Genomic DNA, 19,078 nt, shown 5'->3' on the forward strand with positions numbered 1-19,078 from the left:
TCTCTCTAACCTGTCCTCCAGCTCTAACCTGTCCTCCAGCTCTAACCTGTCCCCGAGCTCTCTCTAACCTGTCCCCCAGCTCTAACCTGTCCCCAGCTCTAACCTGTCCCCCAGCTCTATCTAACCTGTCCCCCAGCTCTAACCTGTCTCCCAGCTCTAACCTGTCCCCCAGCTCTCTCTAACCTGTCCCCCAGCTCTCTCTAACCTGTCCCCCAGCTCTCTCTAACCTGTCCCCCAGCTCTAACCTGTCCCCCAGCTCTCTCTAACCTGTCCCCCAGCTCTCTCTAACCTGTCCCCCAGCTCTCTCTAACCTGTCCCCCAACTCTAACCTGTCCCCCAGCTCTCTCTAACCTGTCCCCCAGCTCTAACCTGTCCCCCAACTATAACCTGTCCCCCAGCTCTATCTAACCTGTCCCCCAGCTCTAACCTGTCTCCCAGCTCTAACCTGTCCCCCAGCTCTCTCTAACCTGTCCCCCAGCTCTCTCTAACCTGTCCCCCAACTCTAACCTGTCCCCCAGCTCTAACCTGTCCCCCAGCTCTAACCTGTCCCCAGCTCTAACCTGTCCCCCAGCTCTAACCTGTCTCCCAGCTCTAACCTGTCTCCCAGCTCTAACCTGTCCCCCAGCTCTAACCTGTCCCCCAACTCTAACCTGTCCCCCAACTCTAACCGGTCCCCCTACTCTAACCTGTCCCCCTACTCTAACCTGTCCCCAGCTCTCTCTAACCTGTCCCCCAGCGCTCTCTAACCTGTCCCCCAGCTCTCTCTAACCTGTCCCCCAGCTCTCTCTAACCTGTCCCCAGCTCTAACCAGTCCCCCAGCTCTCTCTAACCTGCCCCCCACCTCTCTCTAACCTATCCCCCAACTCTAACCTGTCCCCAGCTCTCTCTAACCTGTCCCCCAGCTCTCTCTAACCTGTCCCCCAACTCTAACCTGTCCCCCAGCTCTCTCTAACCTGTCCCCCAACTCTAACCTGTCCCCAAGCTCTATCTAACCTGTCCCCCAACTCTAACCTGTCTCCCAGCTCTAACCTGTCCCCCAGCTCTCTCTAACCTGTCCCCCAGCTCTCTCTAACCTGTCCCCCAGCTCTCTCTAACCTGTCCCCCAGCTCTAACCTGTCCTCCAGCTCTCTCTAACCTGTCTCCCAGCTCTAACCTGTCTCCCAGCTCTAACCTGTCTCCCAGCTCTAACCTGTCTCCCAGCTCTAACCTGTCCCCCAGCTCTCTCCAACCTGTCCCCCAGCTCTCTCCAACCTGTCTCCCAGCTCTAACCTGTCCTCCAGCTCTAACCTGTCCCCCAAGTCTCTCTAACCTGTCCTCCAGCTCTAACCTGTCTCCCAGCTCTAACCTGTCTCCCAGCTCTAACCTGTCCCCCAGCTCTAACCTGTCCCCCAACTCTAACCTGTCCCCCAACTCTAACCTGTCCCCCAACTCTAACCGGTCCCCCTACTCTAACCTGTCCCCAGCTCTAACCAGTCCCCCAGCTCTCTCTAACCTGTCCCCCAGCTCTCTCTAACCTGTCCCCCAGCTCTCTCTAACCTGTCCCCAGCTCTAACCAGTCCCCCAGCTCTCTCTAACCTGCCCCCCACCTCTCTCTAACCTGTCCCCCAACTCTAACCTGTCCCCAGCTCTCTCTAACCTGTCCCCCAGCTCTCTCTAACCTGTCCCCCAACTCTAACCTGTCCCCCAGCTCTCTCTAACCTGTCCCCCAACTCTAACCTGTCCCCAAGCTCTATCTAACCTGTCCCCCAACTCTAACCTGTCTCCCAGCTCTAACCTGTCCCCCAGCTCTCTCTAACCTGTCCCCCAGCTCTCTCTAACCTGTCCCCCAGCTCTCTCTAACCTGTCCCCCAGCTCTAACCTGTCCTCCAGCTCTAACCTGTCTCCCAGCTCTAACCTGTCTCCCAGCTCTAACCTGTCCCCCAGCTCTCTCCAACCTGTCCCCCAGCTCTCTCCAACCTGTCTCCCAGCTCTAACCTGTCCTCCAGCTCTAACCTGTCCCCCAAGTCTCTCTAACCTGTCCTCCAGCTCTAACCTGTCTCCCAGCTCTAACCTGTCCCCCAGCTCTCTCTAACCTGTCCCCCAGCTCTAACCTGCTGTTTGCTGTTGGTCTCTGTTCCAGACACTAGATCGCCTCCCTCTCACCAACCCTGAGCACTTCGGCACTCCTGTCATCGGCAAGAAGGGGAACCGGGGACGCAGGTCCAATCCAGTGTGAGTATCTCCCTCTGTAAACGGTTGACTCCACCCTGGGCTGGGGACTGGGCTGTTGACTCCACCCTGGGCTGGGACTGGGCTTGACTCCACCCTGGGGGCTGTTGACTCCACCCTGGGCTGGGGACTGGGCTGTTGACTCCACCCTGGGCTGGGGACTGGGCTGTTGACTCCACCCTGGGCTGGGGACTGGGCTGTTGACTCCACCCTGGGCTGGGGACTGGGCTGTTGACTCCACCCTGGGCTGGGGACTGGGCTGTTGACTCCACCCTGGGCTGGGGACTGGGCTGTTGACTCCACCCTGGGCTGGGGACTGGGCTGTTGACTCCACCCTGGGCTGGGGACTGGGCTGTTGACTCCACCCTGGGCTGGGGACTGGGCTGTTGACTCCACCCTGGGCTGGGGACTGGGCTGTTGACTCCACCCTGGGCTGGGGACTGGGCTGTTGACTCCACCCTGGGCTGGGGACTGGGCTGTTGACTCCACCCTGGACTGGGGACTGGGCTGTTGACTCCACTGAGGACTGAACTTTAAGTAGCAACAGGGCTACTCTGCTGCTGGTGAGGTGAGAGTGAAGAAGAGGGGACTCCTCCGTCACGTCTCTGCACAGTACAACCAATGTAGTCATTTTCCTCTGAGTATTACAGTGGGTGTTTTAGAATCCCTTGATCCATTAGCATCCGGTGCTAGGCTAAAATAATACCTTGATAATGAAATGAGAGGCCTGCACATGGAATAGGTGTCCATATACCCTGATCCTGTCTCTCTGCATTGGGCCCTGGTCAACATTAGTGCACTATATCTGCATAGGGCCCTGGAGAGTCCTAGGGAGGAGTCCTAGAGAGGAGTCCTAGAGCGGACGGAGTCCTAGAGAGGAGTCCAAGAGAGGAGTCCTAGAGCGGACGGAGTCCTAGAGAGGAGTCCTAGAGAGGAGGCCTGCACATGGAATAGGTGTCCATATACCCTGATCCTGTCTCTCTGCATTGGGCCCTGGTCAACATTAGTGCACTATATCTGCATAGGGCCCTGGAGAGTCCTAGGGAGGAGTCCTAGAGAGGAGTCCTAGAGCGGACGGAGTCCTAGAGAGGAGTCCAAGAGAGGAGTCCTAGAGCGGACGGAGTCCTAGAGAGGAGTCCTAGAGAGGAGGCCTGCACATGGAATAGGTGTCCATATACCCTGATCCTGTCTCTCTGCATTGGGCCCTGGTCAACATTAGTGCACTATATCTGCATAGGGCCCTGGAGAGTCCTAGGGAGGAGTCCAAGAGAGGAGTCCTAGAGCGGACGGAGTCCTAGAGAGGAGTCCTAGAGAGGAGGCCTGCACATGGAATAGGTGTCCATATACCCTGATCCTGTCTCTCTGCATTGGGCCCTGGTCAACATTAGTGCACTATATCTGCATAGGGCCTTGGTCAACAATAGTGCACTATATCTGCATAGGGCCCTGGTCAACATTAGTGCACTATGTAGGGAACAGGGTTCCATTTGGGAGGCCATCCTGGTATGAAAAGGACTCTGCTGTAGAATATTCTTCATCTCACCTCCCTCCATAGTGCTCATAGGAAAGTTAATATTGTTCTGAACCCTTATAGTGACTTGGAATTCACCCGGCTACACATTATGGGACTAGGCATCATCTTCTGTGTCTTAGAGTGGAATCCTAGAGTGGAATCCTAGAGTGGAATCCTAGAGTGGAATCCTAGAGTGGAGTCCTAGAGTGGACGGAGTCCTAGAGTGGACGGAGTCCTAGAGCGGACGGAGTCCAAGAGAGGGGTCCTAGAGCGGACGGAGTCCAAGAGAGTCCTAGGGAGGAGTCCTAGAGAGGAGTCCTAGAGCGGACGGAGTCCTAGAGAGGAGTCCAAGAGAGGAGTCCTAGAGCGGACGGAGTCCAAGAGAGGAGTCCTAGAGCGGACGGAGTCCAAGAGAGGAGTCCTAGAGCGGATGGAGTCCTAGAGTGGAGTCCAAGAGAGGAGTCCTAGAGCAGACGGAGTCCTAGAGAGGAGTCCTAGAGCGGACGGAGTCCTAGAGAGGAGTCCTAGAGTGGATTCCTAGAGAGGACGGAGTCCTAGAGAGGAGTCCTAGAGAGGATTCCTAGAGAGGACGGAGTCCTAGAGACGAGTCCTAGAGAGGAGTCCAAGAGAGGAGTCCTAGAGCGGACGGAGTCCTAGAGTGGAGTCCTAGAGAGGAGTCCTAGAGCGGACGGAGTCCTAGAGAGGAGTCCTAGAGCGGACGGAGTCCTAGAGTGGAGTCCAAGAGAGGAGTCCTAGAGCGGACGGAGTCCTAGAGAGGAGTCCTAGAGAGGACGGAGTCCTAGAGAGGAGTCCTAGAGCGGATGGAGTCCTAGAGAGGAGTCCTAGAGCGGACGGAGTCCTAGAGAGGAGTCCAAGAGAGGAGTCCTAGAGCGGACTAATATTGCCTTTGCTTCAGAATAAGTTGAAGTGAATGTGAAGATCTTCACTCCAAAGACACTAATGTTATCCTTTCCATCAATTTGGTGAATGTTTATTTGTGGGGCCTGTATTCATTCCATGTTCATATCATTACCATAGCCAAATTCGTTCTAATAATTTATCAGTGTGCTTTCATGTGTGTTGACAGGGATTTGTGCAAGCCCCTATCACCAATTAGCCTAATAATTGTTGCAATAGTATTCTGTATGACTTCCATAGCCTATTTTAACAGGGTGTCTATGAGCAGAATAACCAGAAAGGAAGTTGACTGGCTTTTAGGCATACATGCATTTTATTTCTCTGGTTGCAGTCCACGAGAGATTTCATTGCATTGAATCAAATGAATCAGGTTCAATGATTTTCTGCCCGTAGGAAGGGGTGTTGCTGTCTTAATTCTAAATGTCTACTGCTTGCAAAGTCCATTTTTTTCAAATGTAACATGTTTCTTTGCAAGACAAGGATGTTCCTGACTTTCCAGAAGGCCTGAATTGGTTCGCCTTGCTCTTCTGGTTGGTTGGATGCAAGTTTCACCATCCAATTATATCAGATCTCCAGGGCTACGTTTACACAGGAACACCAATTCTGATATTTTTCCCACTAATTGGTCAGAAGACCAATCACATCAGATCTTTTCACATCCAATCTTTTACAGACCTGCTCTGTTTGGTCAAAGGACCAATTCATGAAAAAATTATCAGAATTGCCTCCCGAGTGCCGCAGCGGTCTAAGGCACTGCAGTGCTTGAGACGCCACTACAGATCCGGTTCGATCCCGGGCTGTTTTGCAGCCGGGCTGCGCCCGGGAGGCCCATGAGTCCATCTACCAGATTAGGATTATTTAATTAATACATGTACACCTACTAGATTAGGATTATTTAATTAATACATGTACACCTACTAGATTAGGATTATTTAATTAATACATGTACACCTACTAGATTAGGATTAGTTAATTAATACATGTACACCTACTAGATTAGGATTATTTAATTAATACATGTACACCTACTAGATTAGGATTAGTTCATTAATACATGTACACCTACTAGATTAGGATTATTTAATTAATACATGTACACCTACTAGATTATGACATTGGTAGCATTAATCCTTCACCCCACCTGTCGTCAGGGAGAATAGATATTGACTGTTGAGAACTAACCTGTCTTGTCCCATTTACTTTTTTCAAATCTTTACTAACGACATGCCACTGACTTTGAGTAAAACCAGTGTGTCTATCTATACGGATGACTCTACACTCAACACGTCAGCTACTACAGAGACTGAAATGACTGCAACACTCAACAAAGAGCTACAGTTAGTTTCAGTTAGTTTCAGAGTGGGTGGCAAGGAATACGTTAGTCCTAAATATTTCTTTAAAGTTTTGTATTTGCGACAAATCATTCACTAAACCCGAAACCTGAACTAAATATTGTAATAAATAATGTGGAAATCTAGAAAATTGAGGAGACTAAACTGCTTGAAGTAACCCTGGATTAGAAACTGTCATGATCAAAACATAGAGCCAGTAGAGCCAGTACTACATAGAGCCATAGAGCCATGTACCCAAGATGGCGTAGCAGTAAGTCGTCCTGTCGTCCTGTCGTGTCGTGTCCCACGCTCTTTTGCACACCAATATCTCTACCTGTACATGACCATCTGATCATTTATCACTCCAGTGTTAATCTGCAAAATTGTAATTATTTGCCTACCTCCTCATGCCTTTTGCACACATTGTATATAGACTCCCCCTTTGGTTTCTACTGTGTTATTGACTTGTTAATTGTTTACTCCATGTGTAACTCTTTGTTGTATGCTCACACTGCTATGCTTTATCTTGGCCAGGTCGCAGTTGCAAATGAGAACTTGTTCTCAACTAGCCTACCTGGTTAAATAAAGGTGTTCTCAACTAGCCTACCTGGTTAAATAAAACGGTTCTCAACTAGCCTACCTGGTTAAATAAAGGTGTTCTCAACTAGCCTACCTGGTTAAATAAAGGTGAAATAAAAAAAAAAAAAAAAAATATTGATGCAGTAGTACGGGGAGAAGTCTGTCCATAATAAAGTGCTGCTCTACCTCTACCTCAACACTATCAACAAGGCAGGTCCTACAGGCCCTAGTTTCTACCTTCTTAACAGCACTATCAACAAGGCAGGTCCTACAGGCCCTAGTTTCTACCTTCTTAACAGCACTATCAACAAGGCAGGTCCTACAGGCCCTAGTTTCTACCTTCTTAACAACACTATCAACAAGGCAGGTCCTACAGGCCCTAGTTTCTACCTTCTTAACAACACTATCAACAAGGCAGGTCCTACAGGCCCTAGTTTCTACCTTCTTAACAGCACTATCAACAAGGCAGGTCCTACAGGCCCTAGTTTCTACCTTCTTAACAACACTATCAACAAGGCAGGTCCTACAGGCCCTAGTTTCTACCTTCATAACAACACTATCAACAAGGCAGGTCCTACAGGCCCTAGTTTCTACCTTCATAACAACACTATCAACAAGGCAGGTCCTACAGGCCCTAGTTTCTACCTTCATAACAACACTATCAACAAGGCAGGTCCTACAGGACCTAGTTTCTACCTTCTTAACAGCACTATCAACAAGGCAGGTCCTACAGGCCCTAGTTTCTACCTTCTTAACAACACTATCAACAAGGCAGGTCCTACAGGCCCTAGTTTCTACCTTCTTAACAACACTATCAACAAGGCAGGTCCTACAGGCCCTAGTTTCTACCTTAACAACACTATCAACAAGGCAGGTCCTACAGGCCCTGGTTTCTACCTTCTTAACAACACTATCAACAAGGCAGGTCCTACAGGCCCTAGTTTCTACCTTCTTAACAACACTATCAACAAGGCAGGTCCTACAGGCCCTAGTTTCTACCTTCATAACAACACTATCAACAAGGCAGGTCCTACAGGCCCTAGTTTCTACCTTCATAACAACACTATCAACAAGGCAGGTCCTACAGGCCCTAGTTTCTACCTTCATAACAACACTATCAACAAGGCAGGTCCTACAGGACCTAGTTTCTACCTTCTTAACAGCACTATCAACAAGGCAGGTCCTACAGGCCCTAGTTTCTACCTTCTTAACAACACTATCAACAAGGCAGGTCCTACAGGCCCTAGTTTCTACCTTCTTAACAACACTATCAACAAGGCAGGTCCTACAGGCCCTAGTTTCTACCTTAACAACACTATCAACAAGGCAGGTCCTACAGGCCCTGGTTTCTACCTTCTTAACAACACTATCAACAAGGCAGGTCCTACAGGCCCTAGTTTCTACCTTCTTAACAACACTATCAACAAGGCAGGTCCTACAGGCCCTAGTTTCTACCTTCTTAACAACACTATCAACAAGGCAGGTCCTACAGGCCCTAGTTTCTACCTTCTTAACAACACTATCAACAAGGCAGGTCCTACAGGCCCTAGTTTCTACCTTCTTAACAACACTATCAACAAGGTAGGTCCTACAGGCCCTAGTTTCTACCTTCTTAACAACACTATCAACAAGGCAGGTCCTACAGGCCCTAGTTTCTACCTTCTTAACAACACTATCAACAAGGCAGGTCCTACAGGCCCTAGTTTCTACCTTCTTAACAACACTATCAACAAGGCAGGTCCTACAGGCCCTAGTTTCTACCTTCTTAACAACACTATCAACAAGGCAGGTCCTACAGGCCCTAGTTTCTACCTTAACAACACTATCAACAAGGCAGGTCCTACAGGCCCTGGTTTCTACCTTCTTAACAACACTATCAACAAGGCAGGTCCTACAGGCCCTAGTTTCTACCTTCTTAACAACACTATCAACAAGGCAGGTCCTACAGGCCCTAGTTTCTACCTTCTTAACAACACTATCAACAAGGCAGGTCCTACAGGCCCTAGTTTCTACCTTCTTAACAACACTATCAACAAGGCAGGTCCTACAGGCCCTAGTTTCTACCTTCTTAACAACACTATCAACAAGGTAGGTCCTACAGGCCCTAGTTTCTACCTTCTTAACAACACTATCAACAAGGCAGGTCCTACAGGCCCTAGTTTCTACCTTCTTAACAACACTATCAACAAGGCAGGTCCTACAGGCCCTAGTTTCTACCTTCTTAACAACACTATCAACAAGGCAGGTCCTACAGGCCCTAGTTTCTACCTTCTTAACAACACTATCAACAAGGCAGGTCCTACAGGCCCTAGTTTCTACCTTCTTAACAACACTATCAACAAGGCAGGTCCTACAGGCCCTAGTTTCTACCTTCTTAACAACACTATCAACAAGGCAGGTCCTACAGACCCTAGTTTCTACCTTCTTAACAACACTATCAACAAGGCAGGTCCTACAGGCCCTAGTTTCTACCTTCTTAACAACACTATCAACAAGGCAGGTCCTACAGGCCCTAGTTTCTACCTTCTTAACAACACTATCAACAAGGCAGGTCCTACAGGCCCTAGTTTCTACCTTCTTAACAACACTATCAACAAGGCAGGTCCTACAGGCCCTAGTTTCTACCTTCTTAACAACACTATCAACAAGGCAGGTCCTACAGGCCCTAGTTTCTACCTTCTTAACAACACTATCAACAAGGCAGGTCCTACAGGCCCTAGTTTCTACCTTCTTAACAACACTATCAACAAGGCAGGTCCTACAGGCCCTAGTTTCTACCTTCTTAACAACACTATCAACAAGGCAGGTCCTACAGGCCCTAGTTTCTACCTTCTTAACAGCACTATCAACAAGGCAGGTCCTACAGGCCCTAGTTTCTACCTTCTTAACAACACTATCAACAAGGCAGGTCCTACAGGCCCTAGTTTCTACCTTCTTAACAACACTATCAACAAGGCAGGTCCTACAGGCACTAGTTTCTACCTTCATAACAACACTATCAACAAGGCAGATCCTACAGGCCCTAGTTTCTACCTTCATAACAACACTATCAACAAGGCAGGTCCTACAGGCCCTAGTTTCTACCTTCTTAACAACACTATCAACAAGGCAGGTCCTACAGGCCCTAGTTTCTACCTTCTAAACAACACTATCAACAAGGCAGGTCCTACAGGCCCTAGTTTCTACCTTCTTAACAACACTATCATCAAGGCAGGTCCTACAGGCCCTAGTTTCTACCTTCTTAACAACACTATCAAGAAGGCAGGTCCTACAGGACCTAGTTTCTACCTTCATAACAACACTATCAACAAGTCAGGTCCTACAGGCCCTAGTTTCTACCTTCTTAACAACACTATCAACAAGGCAGGTCCTACAGGCCCTAGTTTCTACCTTCATAACAACACTATCAACAAGGCAGGTCCTACAGGCCCTAGTTTCTACCTTCATAACAACACTATCAACAAGGCAGGTCCTACAGGCCCTAGTTTCTACCTTCATAACAACACTATCAACAAGGCAGGTCCTACAGGACCTAGTTTCTACCTTCTTAACAGCACTATCAACAAGGCAGGTCCTACAGGCCCTAGTTTCTACCTTCTTAACAACACTATCAACAAGGCAGGTCCTACAGGCCCTAGTTTCTACCTTCTTAACAACACTATCAACAAGGCAGGTCCTACAGGCCCTAGTTTCTACCTTAACAACACTATCAACAAGGCAGGTCCTACAGGCCCTGGTTTCTACCTTCTTAACAACACTATCAACAAGGCAGGTCCTACAGGCCCTAGTTTCTACCTTCTTAACAACACTATCAACAAGGCAGGTCCTACAGGCCCTAGTTTCTACCTTCTTAACAACACTATCAACAAGGCAGGTCCTACAGGCCCTAGTTTCTACCTTCTTAACAACACTATCAACAAGGCAGGTCCTACAGGCCCTAGTTTCTACCTTCTTAACAACACTATCAACAAGGTAGGTCCTACAGGCCCTAGTTTCTACCTTCTTAACAACACTATCAACAAGGCAGGTCCTACAGGCCCTAGTTTCTACCTTCTTAACAACACTATCAACAAGGCAGGTCCTACAGGCCCTAGTTTCTACCTTCTTAACAACACTATCAACAAGGCAGGTCCTACAGGCCCTAGTTTCTACCTTCTTAACAACACTATCAACAAGGCAGGTCCTACAGGCCCTAGTTTCTACCTTAACAACACTATCAACAAGGCAGGTCCTACAGGCCCTGGTTTCTACCTTCTTAACAACACTATCAACAAGGCAGGTCCTACAGGCCCTAGTTTCTACCTTCTTAACAACACTATCAACAAGGCAGGTCCTACAGGCCCTAGTTTCTACCTTCTTAACAACACTATCAACAAGGCAGGTCCTACAGGCCCTAGTTTCTACCTTCTTAACAACACTATCAACAAGGCAGGTCCTACAGGCCCTAGTTTTCTACCTTCTTAACAACACTATCAACAAGGTAGGTCCTACAGGCCCTAGTTTCTACCTTCTTAACAACACTATCAACAAGGCAGGTCCTACAGGCCCTAGTTTCTACCTTCTTAACAACACTATCAACAAGGCAGGTCCTACAGGCCCTAGTTTCTACCTTCTTAACAACACTATCAACAAGGCAGGTCCTACAGGCCCTAGTTTCTACCTTCTTAACAACACTATCAACAAGGCAGGTCCTACAGGCCCTAGTTTCTACCTTCTTAACAACACTATCAACAAGGCAGGTCCTACAGACCCTAGTTTCTACCTTCTTAACAACACTATCAACAAGGCAGGTCCTACAGGCCCTAGTTTCTACCTTCTTAACAACACTATCAACAAGGCAGGTCCTACAGGCCCTAGTTTCTACCTTCTTAACAACACTATCAACAAGGCAGGTCCTACAGGCCCTAGTTTCTACCTTCTTAACAACACTATCAACAAGGCAGGTCCTACAGGCCCTAGTTTCTACCTTCTTAACAACACTATCAACAAGGCAGGTCCTACAGGCCCTAGTTTCTACCTTCTTAACAACACTATCAACAAGGCAGGTCCTACAGGCCCTAGTTTCTACCTTCTTAACAACACTATCAACAAGGCAGGTCCTACAGGCCCTAGTTTCTACCTTCTTAATAACACTATCAACAAGGCAGGTCCTACAGGCCCTAGTTTCTACCTTCTTAACAGCACTATCAACAAGGCAGGTCCTACAGGCCCTAGTTTCTACCTTCTTAACAACACTATCAACAAGGCAGGTCCTACAGGCCCTAGTTTCTACCTTCTTAACAACACTATCAACAAGGCAGGTCCTACAGGCCCTAGTTTCTACCTTCTAAACAACACTATCAACAAGGCAGGTCCTACAGGCCCTAGTTTCTACCTTCTTAACAACACTATCATCAAGGCAGGTCCTACAGGCCCTAGTTTCTACCTTCTTAACAACACTATCAAGAAGGCAGGTCCTACAGGACCTAGTTTCTACCTTCATAACAACACTATCAACAAGTCAGGTCCTACAGGCCCTAGTTTCTACCTTCTTAACAACACTATCAACAAGGCAGGTCCTACAGGCCCTAGTTTCTACCTTCTTAACAACACTATCAAGAAGGCAGGTCCTACAGGCCCTAGTTTCTACCTTCATAACAACACTATTAGCAAGGCAGGTCCTACAGGCCCTAGTTTCTACCTTCTTAACAACACTATCAACAAGGCAGGTCCTACAGGCCCTAGTTTCTACCTTCTTAACAGCACTATCAAGAAGGCAGGTCCTACAGGCCCTAGTTTCTACCTTCTTAACAGCACTATCAAGAAGGCAGGTCCCACAGGCCCTAGTTTCTACCTTCTTAACAGCACTATCAAGAAGGCAGGTCCTACAGGCCCTAGTTTCTACCTTCTTAACAGCACTATCAAGAAGGCAGGTCCTACAGGCCCTAGTTTCTACCTTCTTAACAGCACTATCAACAAGGCAGGCCCTAGTTTCTACCTTCCTAACAGCACTATCAACAAGGCAGGTCCTACAGGCCCTAGTTTCTACCTTCTTAACAACACTATCAACAAGGCAGGTCCTACAGGCCCTAGTTTCTACCTTCTTAACAACACTATCAACAAGGCAGGTCCTACAGGCCCTAGTTTCTACCTTCTTAACAACACTATCAACAAGGCAGGTCCTACAGGCCCTAGTTTCTACCTTCTTAACAACACTATCAACAAGGCAGGTCCTACAGGCCCTAGTTTCTACCTTCTTAACAACACTATCAACAAGGCAGGTCCTACAGGCCCTAGTTTCTACCTTCTTAACAACACTATCAACAAGGCAGGTCCTACAGGCCCTAGTTTCTACCTTCTTAACAGCACTATCAACAAGGCAGGTCCTACAGGCCCTAGTTTCTACCTTCTTAACAACACTATCAACAAGGCAGGTCCTACAGGCCCTAGTTTCTACCTTCTTAACAACACTATCAACAAGGCAGGTCCTACAGGCACTAGTTTCTACCTTCATAACAACACTATCAACAAGGCAGATCCTACAGGCCCTAGTTTCTACCTTCATAACAACACTATCAACAAGGCAGGTCCTACAGGCCCTAGTTTCTACCTTCTTAACAACACTATCAACAAGGCAGGTCCTACAGGCCCTAGTTTCTACCTTCTAAACAACACTATCAACAAGGCAGGTCCTACAGGCCCTAGTTTCTACCTTCTTAACAACACTATCATCAAGGCAGGTCCTACAGGCCCTAGTTTCTACCTTCTTAACAACACTATCAAGAAGGCAGGTCCTACAGGACCTAGTTTCTACCTTCATAACAACACTATCAACAAGTCAGGTCCTACAGGCCCTAGTTTCTACCTTCTTAACAACACTATCAACAAGGCAGGTCCTACAGGCCCTAGTTTCTACCTTCTTAACAACACTATCAAGAAGGCAGGTCCTACAGGCCCTAGTTTCTACCTTCATAACAACACTATTAGCAAGGCAGGTCCTACAGGCCCTAGTTTCTACCTTCTTAACAACACTATCAACAAGGCAGGTCCTACAGGCCCTAGTTTCTACCTTCTTAACAGCACTATCAAGAAGGCAGGTCCTACAGGCCCTAGTTTCTACCTTCTTAACAGCACTATCAAGAAGGCAGGTCCTACAGGCCCTAGTTTCTACCTTCTTAACAGCACTATCAAGAAGGCAGGTCCTACAGGCCCTAGTTTCTACCTTCTTAACAGCACTATCAAGAAGGCAGGTCCTACAGGCCCTAGTTTCTACCTTCTTAACAGCACTATCAACAAGGCAGGTCCTACATGGAACTCTATTCCACAGTACTACATAGAGCCATAACTACATGGAACTCTATTCCACAGTACTACATAGAGCCATGACTACATGGAACTCTATTCCACAGTACTACATAGAGCCATGACTACATGGAACTCTATTCCACAGTACTACATAGAGCCATAACTACATGGAACTCTATTCCACAGTACTACATAGAGCCATGACTACATGGAACTCTATTCCACAGTACTACATAGAGCCATAACTACATGGAACTCTATTCCACAGTACTACATAGAGCCATAACTACATGGAACTCTATTCCACAGTACTACATAGAGCCATGACTACATGGAACTCTATTCCACAGTACTACATAGAGCCATGACTACATGGAACTCTATTCCACAGTACTACATAGAGCCATAACTACATGGAACTCTATTCCACAGTACTACATAGAGCCATGACTACATGGAACTCTATTCCACAGTACTACATAGAGCCATAACTACATGGAACTCTATTCCACAGTACTACATAGAGCCATAACTACATGGAACTCTATTCCACAGTACTACATAGAGCCATGACTACATGGAACTCTATTCCACAGTACTACATAGAGCCATGACTACATGGAACTCTATTCCACAGTACTACATAGAGCCATAACTACATGGAACTAAATACACCTAATAGATTATGACATAATAATAATAAACCCCAGGAAGAGTAGCTGCTGCCTTGGCAGGAACTAATGGGGATCCATAATAAACCCCAGGAAGAGTAGCTGCTGCCTTGGCAGGAACTAACGGGGATCCATAATAAACCCCAGGAAGAGTAGCTGCTGCCTTGGCAGGAACTAATGGAGATCCGTAATAAACCCCAGGAAGAGTAGCTGCTGCCTTGGCAGGAACTAACGGGGATCCATAATAAACCCCAGGAAGAGTAGCTTCTGCCTAGGCAGGAACTAATGGGGATCCATAATAAACCCCAGGAAGTGTAGCTGCTGCCTTGGCAGGAACTAATGGAGATCCATAATAAACCCCAGGAAGTGTAGCTGCTGCCTTGGCAGGAACTAATGGAGATCCATAATAAACCACAGGAAGAGTAGCTGCTGCCTTGGCAGGAACTAATGGGATCTGCTGATCACCCTGAGTACCGCTGATCACCCCGAGTACCGCTGATCAGCTGATCAATCCGAGTACCGCTGATCAGCTGTTTGGCTCCTCTCTCTGTCTCTCTCTCTTACTCTCTCTCTCTCTTTCTCTCTCTCTCTCTCTCTCTCTCTCTCTCTCTCTCTCTCTCTCTCTCTCTCTCTCTCTCTCTCTCTCTCTCTCTCTCTCTCTCTCTCTCTCTCTCCGTCTTTATAACCAGAGGGGAGCTAGAAGGGAGATGTCTGATCACTATGGTGTGTATTAGAGTAACAGAGTTTAAACATAGTTAAAGCTCTTCTTAGTTGGGTGCCCTATACTGTTTGGTCTCACTGTGTGTGTGTTACATTTAAACTATTGTGTATTCATTGTTGTAAATTGGTATGTTCTCCTTCCTTCTACCAGTCAGGAGGAAGAGTCCTCTTCATCGTCCAGTGAAGAGGAGGACAGTGACGGGAGACAGAACGAAGACCTGTATGGGAAGGTGGTGTGTGTTGAGGCGGGCCCTGCCTCTATTGCAGACAGGAAGACCAAGACAACAGCATGGTACCCTGCCCTGGTGAGATCAGCTACCTCCATATCTCTGGCTGTGGATCATCTGACATCATATCCCCTATATATAGTATACTACCACTTTCCAGTGACCATATGACATCATATCCCCTATATGACATCCTATCCCCTATATATAGTACACTACTATTGTCCAGTGACCATATTACATCATATCCCCTATATGACACCATATCCCCTATATGACACCATATCCCCTATATGACATCATATCCCCTATATGACATCATATAGGGGTGTCAATAGTAGTACACTACTATTGTCCAGAGACTATATGACATCATATCCCCTATATGACATCATATCCCCTATATGACATCATATCCCTTATATATAGTACACTATCACTGTCCAGTGACCATATGACATCATATCCCCTATATATAGTACACTATCACTGTCCAGTGACCATATGACATCATATCCCCTATATATAGTACACTACCACTGTCCAGTGACCATATGACATCATATCCTCTATACAGTTGAAGTCGGAAGTTTACATACACCTTAGCCAAATACATTTAAAGTCAGTTTTTAACAATTCCTGACATTTAATCCTAGTAACAATTCCCTGTTTTAGGTCAGTTAAGATCACCACTTTATTTTAAGAATGTGAAATGTCAGAATAATAGTAGAGAATGATTTATTTCAGCTTTTATTTCTTTCATCACATTCCCAGTGGGTCAGAAGTTTACATACACTCAATTAGTATTTGGAAGAAATTGCCTTTAAATTGTTTAACTTGGGTCAAAGATTTTGGGTAGCCTTCCACAAGCTTCCCACGATAAGTTGGGTGAATTTTGGCCCATTACTCCTGACAGTGTACACCAGTCCTGCTGGTGTAACTGAGTCAGGTTTGTAGGCCTCCTTGCTCACACATGCTTTTTCAGATCTGTCCAGATCTGGGCTTTGTGATGGCCTCCAATACCTTGACTTTGTTGTCCTTAAGTCATTTTGACACAACTTTGGAAGAATCCTTGGGGTCATTGTCCATTTGGAAGACCCATTTGCAACCAAGCTTTAACTTCCTGACTGATGTCTTGAGATGTTGCTTCGAAATATCCACACAATTTTCCTACCTTATGATGCCATCTATTTTGTGAAGTGCACCAGTCCCTCCTGCAGCAAAGCACCCCCACAACATGATGCTGCCACCCCCGTGCTTCACGGTTGGGATGGTGTTCTTTGGCTTGCAAGCCTCCCCCCTTTTCCTCCAAACATAACAATGGTCATTATGGCCAAACAGTTCTATTTTTGTTACATCAGACCAGAGGACATTTCTCCAAAATGTACGATCTCTGTCCCCATGTGCAGTTGCAAACCGTAGTCTGGCTTTTTTATGGCTGTTTTGGAGCAGTGGCTTCTTCCTTGCTGAGCGGCATTTCAGGTTATGTCGATATAGGACTCGTTTTACTGTGGATATAGATACTTGTCTACCTGTTTCCTCCAGCATCTTCACAAGGTCCTTTGCTGTTGTTCTGGGATTGAATTTGCACTTTTCGCACCAAAGTACGTTCATCTCTAGGAGACAGAACGCATCTCCTTCCTGAGCGGTATGACGGCTGCGTGGTCCCATGGTGTTTATACTTGCGTGCTGTTGTTTGTACAGATGAACGCGTTACCTTCAGGCATTTGGAAATTGCTCCCAAGGATGAACCAGACTTGTGGAGGTCAACATTTTTTTTTCTGAGGTCTTAGTTGATTTCTTTTGATTTTCCCATGATGTCAAGCAAAGAGACACTGAGTTTGAAGGTAGGCCTTGAAATACATCCACAAGTACACCTCCAATTGACTCAAATGATGTCAATTAGCCTATCAGAAGCTACAACAGCATTATCTGGCATTTTCCAAGCTGTTTAAAGACACAGTCAACTTACTCTGACCCACTGGAATTGTTATACAGTGAATTATAAGTGAAATAATCTGTAAACAATTGTTGGATAAACTACTTGTGTCATGTACAAAGATGTCTTAACCGACTTGTCAAACCATAAATTTGTGGAGTGGTTGAAAAACGAGTTTTAATGACTCTAACCTAAGTGTATGTAAACTTCCTACTTCAATTGTATATAGTAGCCCACTACTGTTCAGAGACCATATAAGCAGGGGAGTGTAACAGACAGCATCTTGTTATGAAATTACACTATGCAGTCCCTGATCAACAGTAGTGCACTATATAGGGATTAGGGTGTCAAAGTAGTGCACTATATAGGGATTAGGGTGTCAAAGTAGTGCACTATATAGGGATTAGGTTGTCAAAGTAGTGCACTATATAGGGATTAGGGCACCATTTGGAATCGTATTTATTTATTTATTTTTACCTGTATGTAACTAGGCAAGTCAGTTAAGAACAAATTCTTATTTACAATGACAGCCTAGGAACAGTGGGTTAACTTTCAGGGGCAGAACTGTTCAGGGGCAAAACGACAGATTTTTACCTTGTCAGCTCGGGGATTTGAACTTGCAACCTTCCGGTTACTAGCCCAACGCTCTAACCACTAGACTACCCCTGCCGCCCCATGCTGCACTTCACTGGCATGGTGAGGGAACACAGCTACTAGCACTATAGCACTATAACACTATAACACTATTACACTACAACACTGCAACACTACAGCACTACTACACTACAACACTACAACACTACAACACTACTACACTACTACACTACAACACTACTACACTATAACACTACAACACTACTACACTATAACACTATTACGCTACAACACTACTACACTACAACACTATTACACTACAACACTACTACACTACTACACTACAACACTACTACACTACTACACTACTACACTATAACACTACAACACTACTACACTATAACACTATTACGCTACAACACTACTACACTACAACACTATTACGCTACAACACTACTACACTACTACACTACAACACTATTACACTACAACACTACTACACTACTACACTACTACACTATTACACTACAACACTACTACACTACAACACTACTACACTACAACACTATTACACTACAACACTACTACACTACTACACTACTACACTACAACACTACTACACTACTACACTACTACACTACAACACTATTACACTACTACATTACTACACTATAACACTACAACACTACAACACTACTACACTATAACACTATTACGCTACAACACTACTACACTATAACACTACAACACTATTACACTACAACACTACTACACTACTACACTACAACACTGCAACACTACAGTACTACTACACTACAACACTATAACACTATTACACTACTACACTACAACACTACTACACTACTACACTACAACACTGCAACACTACAGTACTACTACACTACAACACTATAACACTATTACGCTACAACACTACTACACTACAACACTACAACACTACTACACTATAACACTATTACACTACAACACTGCAACACTACAGTACTACTACACTACAACACTACTACACTACTACACTACTACACTACAACACTACTACACTATAACACTATTACGCTACTACACTACAACAC

At 46.2% G+C, this 19,078-nt stretch overlaps 1 protein-coding gene across 4 annotated transcripts in view; it reads left to right on the forward strand.

The window, feature by feature from the left end:
• arid4b (AT-rich interaction domain 4B) overlaps positions 1-19,078 on the forward strand; it is a 187,036-nt gene that overhangs the window by 78,927 nt on the left and 89,031 nt on the right. For all 4 annotated transcript variants that reach the window (XM_031799895.1, XM_031799894.1, XM_031799896.1 and 1 more), the window contains exons 7-8: positions 2,120-2,211; positions 15,376-15,529. In XM_031799895.1, coding sequence (XP_031655755.1) covers positions 2,120-2,211; positions 15,376-15,529 — 246 coding nt within the window. The remainder of the gene's footprint in view (positions 1-2,119; positions 2,212-15,375; positions 15,530-19,078) is intronic.

Source organism: Oncorhynchus kisutch, linkage group LG20 (assembly GCF_002021735.2).
Source record: "Oncorhynchus kisutch isolate 150728-3 linkage group LG20, Okis_V2, whole genome shotgun sequence".
NCBI lineage: Eukaryota > Metazoa > Chordata > Actinopteri > Salmoniformes > Salmonidae > Oncorhynchus > Oncorhynchus kisutch.